Genomic DNA, 17,980 nt, shown 5'->3' with positions numbered 1-17,980 from the left:
ACTACATCAATAGTATAAAGGTAATAAAGTCAAAAAAAGATGAATAACATTTTTACAGAACTATAGATAAGTTGAGATTGGTATAACAAGGAATGGTTGGGAGGGAAAGGCCAAGTGAGGCACCCCTTCATATGAGTGACATTGAGTTGGCCACGCCCACCCAGTCACATGATCACTAAACACACCCACCCAGTCACATGCCCACCTAACCATGCCCACCCAGTCACATGACCACCAAGTCATGCCTACCAAATAAGCCACACCCATAGAACAAGTAGTAAAAAATAAATAAATCCCATCACCACTGGTGAGTGTGTTTGTGTGTGTGTATAGTATATAGACCTCCATATTCACTGGAAATTATTTAGGATCCAAATTCTGGCAACAGACCAAATTTGGCTTTTGCTGTTCTTAATGTCCATGAGTAAGACTGGCTTCTAAATTGTGTAAAATAAAATTAAACAACTAAAATAAATTAACTCTTGTTCCATACAGGTAATGTTAAGAAAAGTGTTAGCCGTATTTTTGTAAATAATGTAGATTTCTACCATATATACATTCTGTGAATTCCAACTTTATAACTTGCAACACATATAAAACTTTTATTTTACAAAAATGCATTTCATTTTTTGACACTATTGCTGTGTGTAATAGTTTATTTAACCAAGTTGAGTATGTTTCAGTGACAGTTTGACTAAACCAAAGCTGACACATAATACAAAATTAAATATGTCTTCTATCTGCAGATTAAAATGCATACATTTTATTATATAGCTTAAAACTCAAATCTATTTTCACCTTCTATTTCTTCATGGAAAATGCATGTCAAATAAACATCACAAAATACTGACTAGAAGGATATCCAATTTTTTTTCTTATTTTGAATTTGTAAACAACTGCACATAAGTAATTAATTAGCATTCAAATTTATGGGAAGTGGTAGGCTTAACTTTGTGCCATATTAAGGTTGTCACGTTTTGTTCATTCAGGGATTCACTGAAGCATAGTTTGATCAGGTAAGCCAAGAACTATATGGATTTTTTTCAATGCACATTTATTCTGACCCACCCATCCATTTATTTATTTATTTGATTTAGAAAGTTGCCCATCTCTGTAAGGGTCTCGGCTCAAAGAGTATGAAATTTTATGAAGGTAGTATCACAGGTAAATTATATGATGATATTTTAACTTAGTGATTGCATTAATGTCAAAAATAGTTTATTTGTTTATTTGACTTCTATGCCCATCTCACCAAAGCAATTCTTTATAAATCAAGTGAATTAAAAGAAAGGAAAAGGATTATTATAGCAAACCTGTCATAATATTATCACCCTATTGCTCAGATACCACGATTGTAAATAAGATGTGATTATTACAGGATTTCTGAAAATCAATAAAGTTGCCTCTAAAAGTTGTTGAAAAAGGAAAGCAAAGTTAGGATTGGAAAAACCAATAATAAATCACAAAACCCTGAAACCATCAATATCTTTTTTCAAACATAAGTGCACAATGTGTGCCTGAGACCATGCCTGTGTCTGCCTCCTGTCAATCAAACATATTCTTTTATTAGTCTAAGACAGAAAATAAACAACAAGACTGACAGCTTTGTGTCCTTTGGCATTTTTATGTCACTACCATAAAAAGAAGAGGGTATTATGTCATCAGTCAAGTCTGTCAAGTTTGTTTTGGAATGCTGTTTGTCTTTAAATATTTTGTCTAGCTGTCTATTCACCTTATTTATTTACCCTATCTTCAAACTAGTATTTTCTCCCATGAGCTGTTCAGAGCATCCAGTAGTGGGAGGTGCTTCAGTCTCTGCATGTCTAGGCTGGGCTTAATTTGTGGAATGCTCCTCCTCCTCCACGGGACTCCTCCCCAGCGTTCCCCAGTTTTTGCTCAGCCTCGTTGTGGATTGGCAGTGCTTTTTGTTCTTCCTTGGCTGAAACAGGAGTATTACTCAGCAGGTTTGGATATAGTCCAGTTCATTTTTTCAGGCTTTTAGCCTCCAAATCATTTTACGATCTCCCGACGTTAGCTCTCTCCAACTGGTGGTCAGAGATCATTTGCATTTTCGGGCAGCGCTGTTTCATGCCGGAAGCGGCGGGCGGCTTCGGCATTGCTCCGAGCCCCCCCATCTGCTTGTTCTACCCCCTGCCATTGTGATTCTGCATTGCCTTTCTCTATATCGGCAATAGCGGCATGGGCATTTTCGCTCTCATCCGAGTCGTATTGTTGAATTTTCCCCTCAGAACGCCATCTTGGTATGGAAAGCAGTAAGAATTCTTTCCACCCCTTCCCTCGCCGTTCTTTTTAGCCACAAGGAGAAGCCGTCGGAGGCATTTCCCCACGCAGTGGGAGTACGCGCGTGCCAAAAATAATGCCCATTGTTTTTGTCTTTACTTAAAAAAAAAAAAAGCGTGGCCGCGCTATTTGTAACTCATGCTGTGTGAGGTAGTTTTCCTTCCCGATCAGAGGTTTTTCCTTCTGATAACCTAAGAAATTATTACACCTCGTTTTCTTATTCGATTCGAGGCCATCCATGTATTATTGTTAGCTTAACCCTCACAGCCTTACCCAGCGGCACAACAGTAAGCACCCAGGCCCATGTCCACCTGTGCAGGGAAGCTGTTGAAGGCCTCTCTTTATTATCTTTGCCTTTCAGGCATTCTTAATTTGGTTGTTTGGATATTCACTCTATCAAGCTGTTTCTCTATTAATTTAGATATATATATATTTATATCTATCTATCTATATATATATATTGATGACTTTCATTCACAATAACAACAACAATAATAATGATAATAATAATAAAATATTCAGTATTAATATCTGAATAAGGAAAGATATTACTATTGTGATAAGACTCATATTATATATACATATATCTTAATTGAAAAACAAAACAAAACAAGGGGATAAGATATTATCAGCGCAACCGGTCCCTTCTTGGATCAGGCCCCTGGGCGTGCCAACCACCTCAACAGTATTGCTTTGAATAACGAGCATCCTGCATCTCTTTCAATTCAAAATGGCAGGCGGTAGTAGCTCTCAACCCTCAACATCAAGGGTCAAAGCTAAATCTCAGCAGACAAAAGGTCATTCTAAAACTTCAGAAAAGGATGCCAACAGGCACCATAAAGCATTAGAAAAGCAAATAGATAGGTGTGCAAGGGAGGCACACAGGGCCTCACAGGACCTTCTGCCCCCACAGTCCAGTACCGTCTACCTCTTCTCATCCTCCTTCTCCCCTAGATCTCTCCCTCTCATCCAGACACAGCTTGGTTTCCCAGAATCAACAGGCCCAGTTACCTGGAACACAGACCACGCGAAGGGCCTCTGAAGCTACATTCACTCCGACGGATGCCAGTCTTCGGCAGGAAGACATTCTTCCAGATGAAGTTCCAGAAAGAATGAAGGCATGGATGGAGCTGGCAATCCGCCAGGGAATTGCAGCAGGTCTTCAACACGCAGTTCTGACCAGGGAACACCCGGTAACCACTGATTATGATTCTCAATCTCTAAGGTCGTTGACCAGATCGGAGCAACACTATACCAGGTACAGTTTCAGGGGGACATGCCCCTCCAGAGGCTGCAGGAGGAGGAGGAGGAGGAGGCAGAAGAAGTGGATCACATTGATCAAATGGAACAGATTGGGTCAAGATCAATACATGACAGTGACCCGGCCCTGTCAGAAGCAGACCCCCTAGAAAGTGGGATGTCTGAGGATGAGGGCCTTATTCCTGATCAACTATTCAGATCACTTTTGTTTAAGGCAAAAAACATTGCACGCCTGAACAAGTTGGCCCCTTCTACCACTCCAACTCCTTCAGAAGTGGGACCAGAAGATCTAATTTTCAACCAACCAGTAGTCGAGGCTGTGATTCCAGTTCCTCAGATGTGATTCCAGTTCCTCACATGTTTTCAGACCTGGTACAGAAACAGTGGGCGTCTGCAGTGGTGTACCCTGCCCCCACGGGATATGACAGGAAATATTTTAATTTGGCCCCTGATTTCTCAAAATTGTTGAATACTCCCGAGGTAAACGAACCTATAGTGGGATTAGCGTCCTCGTCCTCCGTTCCCAGTGAAGCGCTGGAGGCATTAAAGCTGGAGGAAAAACGAGCCGAGCTTGCCCTACGGAGGGCCCATCAGTCTGATGCATGGGTCATCAGAGCGGCCATGGCCGCTTCCTTCTTTACCCGTGCTTCTCTCAGGTGGCTCCGGGAGCATGTCCCTAATTCCAACATTAGAGCGCACCAAGATATTGCAAAACTTATAGCAGCCGCTGAATTCTCAGCTGACACAACTCATCATGCGGTCAAGTTTTCAGCCAGGGCCATTACCTCACATGTCACAGCACGGTGCTTACTATGGTTAAAACATTGGCAAGTGGACATTAATCACAAATGCAATCTGGTTTCAACTCCTATTATGGGAGACAGACTCTTTGGCCCTGCCCTCGACCCGCTGCTAATCGAAACCTGAAACAAAAAGAAAATTCTACCTTCCCTTTTTCAGAAGTCAGATTCTAGAAACCCTCAGTCCTTTCAGAGGGGATCCTTTCTGCCCTTTTATCAGGGATTCCTCTCACCCAGACACCAGAGACCCCCATCTTTCAGACCAGGGCAGCAGCCAGAGAGGTCCGACTTTGGGGATAGGAACAGAAGGGGTGGCCAATCCAAGAGATCCTTTCAAGGAGCAGGAAATAGGTCTTTCCGGCATCCAAGATAACTCCCCAGACCCGGCTCCCATTGGCGGATGCCTTAAATTATTCGCGGACCAATGGGACTCCTCAACGTCTGATTCCTGGGTCAGAGACACGATCAGATTTGTTCTTGCGCTGGAGTTTCAATCCACTCCCCCAGACTTTTTCATGTCATGCCCTTTTTCCAGAGATTTGGTTAAACGTAATCTTATGGAAACAGCTATCCATCATCTACTGGACATACAAGCCATCCAAACAGTAGCTACCAATCAACGAGGGCGAAGTTTCTATTCACATCTTTTTGTTGTTCCTAAAAGTTCGGGGGGGGGGTGGAGAGCAATATTGGATCTGAAACGTCTCAACCGTTTCTTAGTATATCGCAAGTTTAAAATGCACACCCTGCAATCTATCTTACTATGCATCAGAAAAGATGACATACTTACGTCCATAGATCTGATAGAGGCGTACCTACATATTGCTATTCAGCCTTCCCACTATAAATTTCTGAGATTCTGTTATAATAACCACCATTTCGAATATGTGGCCCTTCCTTGCGGACTAGCTTCTGCCCCTAGGACCTTCACGAAGGTTCTCGCAGCGCTAGCTGCTCATCTCCGTGATATCCCCATATGACTTATCTTGATGACATCTTGATTTTGTCATCTTCCGATCATCAAGTAGTCAGAGATACTCAGAACACATTACAATCCTTACAACAACACAGGTTCTCAATAAATTGGAAAAGAGTCATTTAACACCATCAACTCGGTTAACCCATCTGGGGGCAGTCATAGATAAGGTGGAAGGCAAAGTTTACCTGTCATCAGATAGACTAAATAGCATTCAGCAATTAGTTAAGGAGATCAGGGGTCTTAAGAGGGTGTCCCTAGCAGAATTATCAAAATTGTTAAGCAGGATGATCTCATGTATATCTATCATCCCTTGAGCCCGGCTCCACACTAGATCCCTCCAGTGTTTCCTGCTCCCGTACCAGTGCTCCGACCGAAGCAACTCCAAATACAAGGTCAAGGTACCATCCAAGGTCCTCGTATCTCTCCTCTGGTGGATCAGACCAATCATCAACAGAGACTGCCTCTTCAAAGAGCCACACAGACTTACCATCACCACCGATGCCAGCCTGTTTGGATGGGGAGCGCACGTTCAATCGCTCACAACCCAAGGCCGCTGGTCCGCCATAGAACTGTCATGCAGCATAAACTGGCTGGAGCTTCGAGCAATACACCTAGCTCTCCGCAGCTTCCTTCCACAGGTACGCAATCAGCACATACTATTATTGACCAACAGCGTAACAGCGAAAGCTCACATAAACAAAGAGGAGGGCACACAGTCAAAACATCTCATGCGGGAAGCGGAGCGCTTGTGTCTTTGGGTGGAGAGCAACCTACTTTCCATCAGAGCAGAGCACATTTCAAGCCTGTCGAATACACAGGCAGACTGGCTAAGCAGGGCCACAATCGATCAATTGGAGTGGTGCCTCCATCTGACTCTGTTTCAAGAGGCGGTCAGGACATTTGGACAGCCGGTGGTGGACCTGTTCACTTCTCCCCTCAATGCTCAGCTCCCAAGATTTTTTTCCAGGTACCCCTCACAAGGAGTGGAGAACTTCAATTCACTCTGCTGTCATTGGTCCCCGGGACTTCTGTATGCATTCACGCCACTTCCACTGCTTCCCAAGGTCATCCAGAAACTGCTAGATGAGAGGGCGGAGCTGCTTCTTACTGGCTCAGACGGCCATGGTTTGCAGATCTCCGCAGTCTATCCATATCAACACCATGGAGAATTCCGCCAGACAGGGTCTTGCTAACCCAGGGACCCCTTCAACATCCAGACCCTCAGTGGTTGCACCTGACCATCTGGAGGTTGAGCAGAGTCGTCTGAGGAGCAAAAAGTTTTCCAACAGAGTTATCACCAACATCCAAACTGCCAGACGCCCTTCAACAACTCGCATCTACAATGCCACATGGTCCAGTTTCTGCAAATGGTGTACTAAGTCTCAAATTGATCCCATTTCTCCATCTGTGGCTCAAATCCTAGAGTTCTTGCAAGAGGGACTTGACAAGGGATTATCACCTAATACGTTGAAAAGACAGGTGGCTGCCTTGGCATCAGTTCTCACTTGTGAAGGTCTACTATCTCTTTCCCATCATCCACGCACATGGAGCTTCCTTTGAGGAGCCACAAATTTACGCCCTCCAGCAGTTATCCCACCTGGGACCTTAACAAGGTCCTTGTTGCACTCACTAAGGGCCCTTTCGAACCCTTGAAATCATCAAGTCTCCAATTTCTGACGTATAAAGTAGTTTTCCTTGTAGCGATCACTTCTGCTCATCGTATTTCGGAACTTGCAGCTTTGTCTATCAGACAAGATCTTTGTGTTTTCCATTCTGACCAGGTGGTCCTTTGTCCTGATCCTATGTTTATTCCCAAAATTAACTCGTTTTTTCATAGGGCACAAGAGCTGATGCTTCCTAATTTTTGTCCCAGACCATCCCAAGGATTGGAACTACAATGGCATAGGCTTGATGTGAGGCGAGAATTGCAAATATATATTAACGGCACAGCAAGTTTCAGAAAAACGGAAGCCTTATTTGTGTCGTTTCAGCCCAACCCTCAGGGATGCAAAGTCTCATTTTCTACAATAGGCCGTTGGCTACGGAACGCATTAGCGAAAACATATCAGACTCAATCACTGCAGGTTGCCCAGGGGCATAACAGCTCATTCAACAAGGAGCACCGCAACATCAGCAGCGTGGGCCACACAGGCACCAATAACTGAAATTTGTCGAGCCGCAACCTGGGCCTCTCCATCACCATTCATTAGGCATTATAAAATAGATGTGTTTGCATCCGCTGAGGCCTCCTTTGGCAGAAGAGTTCTGCAACTGGTCCACAGGGACCAGGAGGAGTTTCCAGGCCAGACGGAGTCCCTCCCGTAGGACAGGCCAAGCTTTGGTATGTCCCACTACTGGATGCTCTGAACAGCTCATAGGAGAAAGGGCGTTAGTACTTACCTGACACGCCCATTCTCTTTGAGCTGTGAAGAGCATCCAGCCCGACCCTTTTTCCGTCTGGTGGGGTCCTGTTTCGGCCAACGTATTTGTTAGGGTATTGAGGACGAGGGCATTTATTTCTCTCGTCTTCACCAAAACTAGGGAATGCTGGGGAGGAGTCCCATGGAGGAGGAGGAGTGTTCCACAAATTAAGCCCAGCCTAGACATACAGAGACTGAAGCACCTCCCACTACTGGATGCTCTTCACAGCTCAAAGAGAATGGGCGTGTCAGGTAAGTACCAACGCCCTTATTATATATTGTTAATTTCAGATAGCTACTTAAAATATTTATTTTCTAAAATGTTAGATAAGGTGTACATAATCCAAACCTACAATAGCTGTTAAGAGTGATTTGCAATGAATTCATTAGATTATTAACAAACTTTCCAGTATGCACACAAGTTTATATCTCCTTTCCCCCAAAAATACATTACTGAAATGAAAAACATTTAAAATAATTTTAAATGTTTTCTGTTGAATGGTACTGTTATTATTGATTGAATGGTACTTTTGTCATGGAAACAATAAATTTCTCAAATTATACTGTACTTCTATAATTCTGTTATATACACATAATAAAAACTAAATGTTCTTTTTTAAAACGTTCAATCTCTACCTTTGATTCAAGATATTAAGTGATAACAATGTTACTAGTGCTGTGCCTAAATACATACCTCATTAGGTATTTTATTGTTGTTGTTAGGTTATTTCAAATTGTTCTAATATTACTATTCGAACCTATGTTCATTTTCTGAAATTTTGTGCCTGGTTTTGATGGGTTTATTTATTGTATTATTCTAACCAAAATAATTTTGCTCTTTTAAATTTGATAAAACACAACCAAAGGTTGCAGCTTAAATATAATGTTGCTTGTTTTTTCAATCAGCTGTAACTACATAAACAAAATTATATCAACTGTTTATGTATTCCTAAAAAAAACTCATTTCCTTTCTTGTGTGTCTACATTCTAAGTTATTCCTTGCCATAGAAAAAATGGTTGATCCTAAATATCTAAAAAATGTAAAACATGGCAACCTAGTATTAAGGCGAAAGTTTATTAAAACTGAATGTTGCTTTTCATTTGGGGGAGAAATCCCCTGCAGTCTGTATGGCAAGGGTTTGTTCATCCCAACACCTCTCTAACTTTCTGCCTATTCAAAATTTTCATTTTGACCGAAAAAGTTACTTGGATGAGTAATTAAATGTTTCAGTTTTAATAAACTTTGGTCCAGTTGTCATGATTTAACCTTTTTAGATACTTTTGGCCTGAATGATTGAGTCTTTATTTACATGGTTCATCCTAAACCTGTTCACTGATTATAATTTCAACACATTTCATTTCATTTCATTTATAAAGTTCATGGAAACCCCAAATACCCAATAAACAAGCACGTCACATTTGTTCAGTTCTTTGACTTTGAGGTGGATAAGTTATTCACTTCCAATAGCATCCAAGTCCTGCTGTCCTTTCTCCCTGTGATGGAGTGGGATATTTGCCTAGAAGAGATAAATGAAGAACACCAAGAATTATGCCAACGGTGTAAATTTCCAGCAAAATCATCCAGGTGTGAAGGTCAATCCTTGCTGCCAACTAAAAGAAAATAAGCATCGACATGGGCAGTAGTTATATAGGAAAATACTGAATGGAGATTATATATATATATTTTTAACAATGGCGATGGCATCCATTCTCAGAGGAGAAGGCAATAGTTTAACCACTAGTTTTAACAAGGCAACCACATGACTAGAAAATATATGGCAACATTTTAAGCATCTGTGAATGAGATGCACATTGTTTATTATCCAGGACATGAAAAACAAAGAAGGAATAGCAGTATTTATAATTAGGATATAACAAAAACTTGGCTTGTACTTGGCTCAATGACCAAATAATATAAATTAGACTTTATAAACAGACATTTAATATGAGGATCATCTATGTTTATGCTCCAACCATCAATACAGAAGAGATTTGATGTTTTATGGTCAGGTTCAATTGCAAAGTAACTGTGCTACTTGTAATTGGAAGCTGTCTTCAAACAACCAAAATTATACCTATACATATGGATACTACCAGATGAAATACCTAGAAGTCTTCTCTTACATATTATTTCTAAAAGGAGAAAAATGGCTCAGTAATGGCTCAAAAATATGGCCAGGTATTAATTGCAGAACACATCATAAACTGTCCGTGTGCAGTTAAACTAAATCAAGGTGAAATTCAACCACCTCGCAACCACCTCGTAGGGATGATTTGAATCAGTTCAGAAAGGTGGTAGGGATTATTTGAATCAGTTGGCCCTGCCCACGCCCGCCCACCTTCTTCCTTTTAGAGATTGAATCCCACCAAGCCATGCCCTTCAAGCCACACCACAGAGTCAGTAGGGAAAAATTTGGAATTTCACCCCTGAACTAAATAGTAAGAAATTGAATCAATTTCCATAATATGAATTTCATAATAAATGCACTACTTAAGAAAAATGTAAGGGTGTCCACTGAAAACTTGACCAGAAGAATTGTGGAATGAACTTAAATAGAAAAATTAATGTGAAAAGTACTGTGAAAGATAAACTAAAAACAAAGCAAACTGAACTGTTAAAACCAACCATGGAATTTTAAGAACAAGAGAGAAGGCAAAACCAAGAAAAACGTAAGTATCAGAAAGGAACTTAACAAAGCGTTTCAGAGAGCTGTTAAAATGGACAAGAGGAAATATAATGACATATATAATGATATTAATTATAGGGAAAAAGCATGGAATTTTTGTAATGTCTGAAGAAAGGTCTGAAGAATTGGGGGGGGGGCAACCTTGAATTGGTACACTGAAGGCCCCCAACTGGCAAATAGTAACTGATACAAAAATGAAAAATGTATAGTACTATAGGATAAATTTAGATAAGCACTCCTGTCATTACTAAATCAGAAGGTTCTTGGATTTGATAGAATACCCATAGAAATACTGCAAGCAAAGAAGAGGAATCAGTTCTAACCAAGTATGCCAGCAAATTGGGGTATGATGCAGTGGCCAACACACTAGAAGATATCAATCTAAGTTGAATGTGGAAATACAGTAATTATAAATCACCCTACAGTTCATTTCCTTCTTTATTTTCCCTAGCATTTTCTTCATCTCTCTCCATTCTACTCCTTTGTCAATAGCAAAGCATAAAAGACCATATATGGATTCTTAACTGACACTGTTAGATTAACACTTACCGATTAAATCTCCAATCTGTGTTTGATATTTTGGAAGTATCTACTTCATTTCAGACTATTGTATAAAAATTATTCTCTTTAGACAAGACCATCAACAAATAAAATGTATATCTTCTAGAAAGGAGGTACATTCTTAATGCATTATAAGACACCACATGTTTGGTATAGTAAACTGAAAGGATTATCTAGCCAATAAAACTGAGATTATGGTACTCTATTGTACTGTGCAAAGTATATGAAGGAGCAATTTGCAATTTTGTTAAAGCATCCAGGTTTTTACAAGAATCACACACATACTCTAGGAGCTGTTTTCATGTTTGTATAGTAACTGCATATTCACTTCATTAGTGGTTCTTGTGAAAGTATTGTGAACATTCATATAAAAGAGAGACAGAAGAAAAGCTTTTGCAGATGTTCTGTGAAACTTGCAAAAATCAGCCTTTTTTAAAAAAAGGTGCTTTGTTCACACTCCTACACATTTCAGCTTTGGAAATATTTACATATTTACATATATTTTACACTGTCACAGACACAATTCATATAATGAAGATCAAGAATTAAATATAACATAGTAGTTAAATTATTGGATTCCTGCCAAGGAGATCTTCATTAGAATCCTCACCGAGACTCATCTTGGAAAAACTTAGGAGTGACTGGGAAACTCACTCACTTTCACTACAATCTCCCTCATTATTACTGTGGAAATAAATGTTGGTTATATCCTACATACATTGTAAAATAGTTCCAAGGCAAAAGGTGGGTTATAAATTCAATCAGCATAATCAATATTAAATAAATTGTACTTAACAATCTTTTCTGCTGTCTTTTTATGTTTTTTTAAAAATATCCTTCGTTTTTGCTGATAATTTTGATAATTACCTTTCATTGTGTTTTCTTGATAAATCTCAAATAATTAAGTGTACGTACTGATTTATGTTTATCTAAGACCATAATAAACAATTTATTTAATTATTAATTTACTTAGTGAGCCCAGTGATAAGTTTTGTATTCAAGAAATTTTTACCAGTTATATTTTCTCACATTCATTTTAATTTTACCTATTAGGGTGAAGAAAGGGATTTATTTATATGAGTTTGCTAGATAAACATGCTTTAGAATAAAGATGGAGAATATGTAGCATTCAAGGTACTATTATCATAGTAACAGCAATAGCACTTAGACTTATATATCACTTTATAGTGCTTTACAGCCCTCTCAAAGTGGTTTACAGAGTCAGCATACTGCCCCCAACAGTTTGGGTCCTCATTTTACCCACCTCGGAAGGATGGAAGGCTGAGTCAACCTTAAACCTGGTGGGATTCGCTCTGCCAAATTGCAGTGGGAGTAGTTTGCAGTACTACACTCTATCCACTGCGCCACCGAGGCTCCTTCTATCATATCATATTTTTAGAGATCTACGGTAAAGGTTTATTTGAAAAATACAAATAGTTCTTAACTTATGACCACAACTAAACCCCAAATTTCTATTGCTAAGCAAGGCAGTTGTTAATGTTTGTCCCATTTTATGACCTTTCTTGACACAGTTGGCAAATGAATCACTGCAGTTGTTAAATTAGTAGCACTGTTATTGTCAGAAGATCATACAAGGTGACTATATGACCCCAGGATACTGCAGCTGTTATAAATATATGCCGGTTGCCAAGGGTCTGAATGTTAACTGTGTGACCATGGCGGATCTTGCAATGATTGCAAATATAAAAAAGTAGTTGTCAGTCAAATTTTTTCAGTGTTCTACTAACTTCAAGCTGTCACTAAACAAATGGTTGTAAGTTGAGATTACCTATATATGAAAGACTGACTTCCAGGGAAGAAATGGTGAACTGGACATGGCTGCACTGAAAGAATAGGATCAAGTGAAATAAAGTGTTGGTGAGTAGACTGATTCCTCTCTAGACAAATAGAAGACTTGAGATCATCCACAAGTGCTTCATGCAGTTGCTCCTGTCAAAGAGACTAAAACCTTTTCTATTTCCCCCAAAAATGCCAGATTATTGTTATTATAAACAGCAAACAATTTAAATATACTTCTAAAAAGCTATAACATATAAAAATTGAATGAACATTAGCTTTGTAATTTTATATCTCTCCTCACAATGACTATGCTTTGTTTGATTTTAACAATGTATTGCCTTGCAAAAAGAGTATTTACAAAACTGAAACTTGTTTTTTTCTTTTTCTTTCCACCTTTGTTTTAGAATGTTAATGCATTTTTCAAACTGTCTTTTATAAAACACTGTGTACATGAATGGCATGTTATGCCTGTTAACAACATTTCTTTTTTTGTTAAACTATACTGCACATAGAGTAGTCTTCTAGCTCCAAATTAAAACTGTTGATTTTTAATGAATACACACACACATATATATATATATAAATAAATATTTCTATATCTATTTTTTTGTTTTCAGCCTTGAGGGACAATAGGATTGAACTGCTTCGAGCTTCATGGCATGAATTGACCATTAGAGTCACCGATGTTTCATTATCAGATGAAGGACAATATACCTGTTCTTTATTTACTATGCCTGTCAAGACATCTAAGGCTTTTCTCACTGTTCTAGGTAAGCATGTCATATTGAAAATAATGTAAGTTGGAAGAGCATATTATGTGGTTACTAACACTTCCTAAAAACTTCAGCAGAAAATAGCTGTAGATCAATGTAGCACTTAGTCCAAAGAAGAACCTCGTTTACCCTTTGACTTATATAGCTTCTTTTCTCTTTTCATCTTTAGTTCCATTCATAACTAGAGTGGAAATTGTCTCTTTTGTTCTCATTCAGTTAGTTTAATTATTAGTTCCATTTATCTCCTAATAAGCAAACTGTGATTAAAGGGGATAAAATATACCACATAAATTTCATAAAATGTGGTTCAAAGTTGGCTTGTTTCTACTCTTCATAATTGAAATTAATTACAATTCATCTAGGTTGAACTTGGTAAGTTATGGTTACTAAAAACCATGAACTGAATTGTTCACTTTATTCAAGTGTGAAAAATCAAAGGTGAAGACAGAGTGTATAAAATGAGGGGAAAGAGGAAGTGTTTTGCTAAAATCCATACCAAGTACAAATGCTAATATTTTGGGAGTGTAATGAGCAATATTGAATGCAAGCAAATAAATAAATAAAGAGGTTACATCCCAATTTACATTTGTATTAGCTCTATGTATCAAAATGTATTATGTCTATTATTGACTTTTTGTAATGTTAAATAATAGTTTTATGAGTGCTGCATATATGGTTACTAGACAATAGAGAAAGTTAATTTCTAAATTTTGTAGGCATGAAGAAAAACTGCTCACAAAACAGGGATGATGGGATTTTGAAGAAATTTCACACAGAGGGCAAAATTAGAACTAAATTTACAAAACTAAATTTTATTTTATTATTATAAACATATTTCTATTATTGCTGTTGTTATTATATTAGCATGACACACAGCATCATGTAAATATTTTCTCCAAATAAACTATAATGTTGCTACTAGTCAAAATCTGAAATATTGGACTAAACTGAAAAATATTTTGACCTAATATGAAAAAATAAACATTCTAATGGACTGTTTCCATTCCACAAGAGTTCTGGCAGTAATATGAAAGAGTATACTAACTCCATAGATACCTCAACAATGTTCTAAGACATAAGAAAAAATATATTTTGTTTATGTTTGAATAAAGATTGTCAATTCACACTTAGTGAATTTGGGCATTTTATTCTGAAATTTGTACTTATTCCAATTTGAACATGGTAGATTATATCTATAGAAAAATATATACTGTTTAGAAAAACAAACTTTATATTAATTGGCTAATAAGAATTATGTATACTAGAAAAATAATATATTGCCTACATATTTAATTTAATAATAGATTAAACTCTACAAAATCATTTATTAATGGAAATGAGCACAACAATGTAACAAACCTAATATTAATATTAATTGTAAGATTATATGACACTGAACAAAATAAAACTTGACAGATGTGCTCACTTCTAAATGTTCGTCAAAGCCGTAGTAGATTATACAACACAAAGAAAGAAGAGTTATTTTTAGGTATATGCGCAATTTCTAAAAAGCTTTTTCCCCCAGAAGGCAGTAGAATTCATTGATGCATGAATAAATGATGAAAAGACTTATAGTGTGAGTGTATGTGTGTGTAGGTGTATTTGCTGTATTCATTTCTTCGGAATATTTCTATAGGGATGGTTCTTTAAATATTCTGTTGTTTTTCACAAAATTTATGCAGTAATTAAAAAGCAAGTAATAATACTGCAGTATTTTCTAAAGTATTTGAGACATAAAGCTCAAATATGAATCACAGATCAAGAATGTCTGCTTATGGTTGTTCATCCCCAAATGCTATCTATTAGGATGTCCCTCCCCTCCCCCGCAAAAATAAAGCCATCTTAAGGAAGGATAGTTTTTGTGGATCCTTTTCCTATCTAGATTTCTGAACTTAGCCATTTTTTCTATTTTTCTCTCTTATTTTAAAAAAAGTTTGGTTTGTAAGTCACACAGAGTTTCTGTGACTGCAGCAGTAATTTAAGAAATTACTGTTGGTCACAGAGTCAGCCAAATGTTTAAACTGAATTTGGCATTTTGTTCACCTATTGAGTATTCTAAGGTTCTGGAATAGGAAAATGTTGTTGTTTGATTGCATTAAAGATATCGTTTCAGTATTTAAGCTGTTTCAAGTAAATCTACCTTTTGCAATTCTCTAATGTTAGTTTTGTCAGTGCTGACCGTGTACAATGTTGCTCCAGTTGCTTTGGTATTGCACCCAAAAAGCCTATTACTATTTATACTAAATATGCTTCCTTTTGCCCAAGTCATTCTATTTGCAGATCTTTGTGTTTTGTGCATTTCGCTAGTTCTTTCTGTCTCCAGGTACTCCAGGTATTCTTTTTCTTATTTGTCTGTTATTTGTAGTCAATTTGTGCAATCTTTTTGCAGCAGCTTAACTAGGTTTTCACTGTTTCTTCAACTTTTTTGCAGAGATGGCATTTGCTGTTTGATTTTTTTGAAGTCAGGTTTGATTTTTTTTGAAGTCCGAATTAGTCCCTCTACCTTTTTCTCTTAACCTTTGGCAGGTGTCATTTTTATATGCTTTGTCTGCTAGTAGGTTTTTTATGTATTGGCCATGATCTTTTCTATTTTTCATTTGGCTTTTCTTAAACATCTTCAGTATTTAGTAAGCTTTCATGGTGTACTAGCTTCAGCCAATCTTCCTCAGCTGCCCTTCAGATATTACTCTTTTTAATTCTTTAATTGTCTTGTGCACTTACAACATTCCATGCCTTCCTATACTTCTTCATAGGATCTGTCAACATCACTGACTGGAGGAAAAGCATGATTCCTTTTCATTATTTTTCTGGTCTTTCTATGCAGGGCTTTTAGTTGTGTTCAAATCCAGTCTGCTATTCCAGCTGTATATCTAATGATTGCATTTTCCCAGCTATCAACTACCTTTATGATATTTCTATCATTGTGTTTGAATGTTGAGAACTTTTTTATCTCTCATGATGTGCATTACTCACTACTAACCTTCTTGACTTCAGCATGCTTGATATTGTCAGCCTGAAGGATTCTTAGGTATTTCTTCATATTGACTCTTGAAGTTATTTCCATAGGGCACATTGATTCCAGAGGGCACATTGATTTCCATAGGGCACATTGAGATTTCACTATTTCCCCTTGTTGGCCATGAATGTGGCACATTTTTCCAGTCAGGACTCTGTTTGGATGTCTTTGCTGTATATTCAGACAGTGTTGAACATCTCTCCTCCGCCTCCTCCTCCTCCTCGTCCTCCTCCTCCTCCCTCTCTTTTCCCTCTCTTTTCCCCCTTTCTCCTACCCTTCCACTTAACCCATAAAATATCAAACTTTTCTTATGGACTACATTTCTAGGTGTCACTTTTTTGTATGTACTTACAGTATGTGTATGTGTCTATGTACCTATGCACATACATATAGAATGAGAGTGATAGCTTTATATGGAATTGAATATCAACTATAGGGACCTCTCTCTTTGATGTTCATAAATGTCTTTGATGTCTGTGATTGTGGTACTGGGAAGAATTCTGTACATGGCAACTTTTATGTAAGCTGTTATTGTTCATGAGAGGTTCACTGACAAAATTTGGCACATTTCCTTGCCTTTTCTTATTTGTCCATTTTCCAATTTTCTACTTTTTAAAAAAAATATTTCTCTATAGTAAGGTGAGAGTTGAATTTAATAAGGCTGATGTAAAATGTTCTGTGTGCTAGTAATATTAAACTTAATCCACCCAGAGAATTGCTTTTGTGCCTAGGATATGAAATATATGCCTCTGCTAGTTCCACTGAGACTATTTTACCAGTTTAATGTTAAAAGGGAGAGAGAACATCTGAAAACAGAGTTTCTGGAATAAAGACAAATGAAAGTTGGTTTTTAATCTAAATAAGATTTTTTTGTTTATAAATATCAGGTTTTTAATTCAATGTAACATATTGAAGTATTTAAATGGCTTAGAAAGGTATGTATTTGAATAATGTCTTAATTTATTTCAGATTATTATGTTAATAATAATAAGTGCAACATTTGTGTGTTTCTCTAATTAAAGTGTTGACCCATCTTTTTTATAATGATTTATTTATGAGTATATTGTGAGTGTCAAGTAATATCCACCCTTTGTCTAATAATAAAAATGCATGTATCTCAGAATTCTAAAAACATCAACTTATTCACCTAGTTGAAAAGATAAATTGTTGAAAGTATTCCATTCCTGTCATTAGATTTACAGTATATAATAATATTTAGTAGGCTCTTTGTTGTTTTTGTGTCTTTGGATTAGTGTTGACTACTAGGGACTGCCTAGACAAATCTGAACAGTTTTCTTGGCCAAATTTCAAAACTGGTTTAACATTTGCTCCTTCCTAGAGCTGAGAGAGAGTGAAAGGTCCAAGGTCACCCAGCTAGCTTTG

At 37.6% G+C, this 17,980-nt stretch overlaps 1 protein-coding gene across 5 annotated transcripts in view; it reads left to right on the top strand.

Annotated features, from left to right (window-relative positions):
- Positions 1-17,980, top strand: part of CADM2 (cell adhesion molecule 2) — a 393,141-nt gene that overhangs the window by 282,664 nt on the left and 92,497 nt on the right. For all 5 annotated transcript variants that reach the window (XR_015744336.1, XM_026700674.2, XM_087937496.1 and 2 more), the window contains one exon: positions 13,426-13,578. Coding sequence is in view for 4 of the 5 variants with exons in the window: in XM_026700674.2 (XP_026556459.1) it covers positions 13,426-13,578 (153 nt within the window). In the remaining variant the exon portion in view is untranslated. The remainder of the gene's footprint in view (positions 1-13,425; positions 13,579-17,980) is intronic.

This window comes from Pseudonaja textilis, chromosome 7 (assembly GCF_049901715.1).
Source record: "Pseudonaja textilis isolate UNSWEBS1 chromosome 7, rPseTex1.2, whole genome shotgun sequence".
In the NCBI taxonomy this organism is placed as follows: Eukaryota; Metazoa; Chordata; class Lepidosauria; order Squamata; family Elapidae; genus Pseudonaja; species Pseudonaja textilis.
The sequence above is the reverse complement of the archived record's forward strand: the minus strand, read 5'-3'. Positions and strand labels throughout refer to the sequence as shown.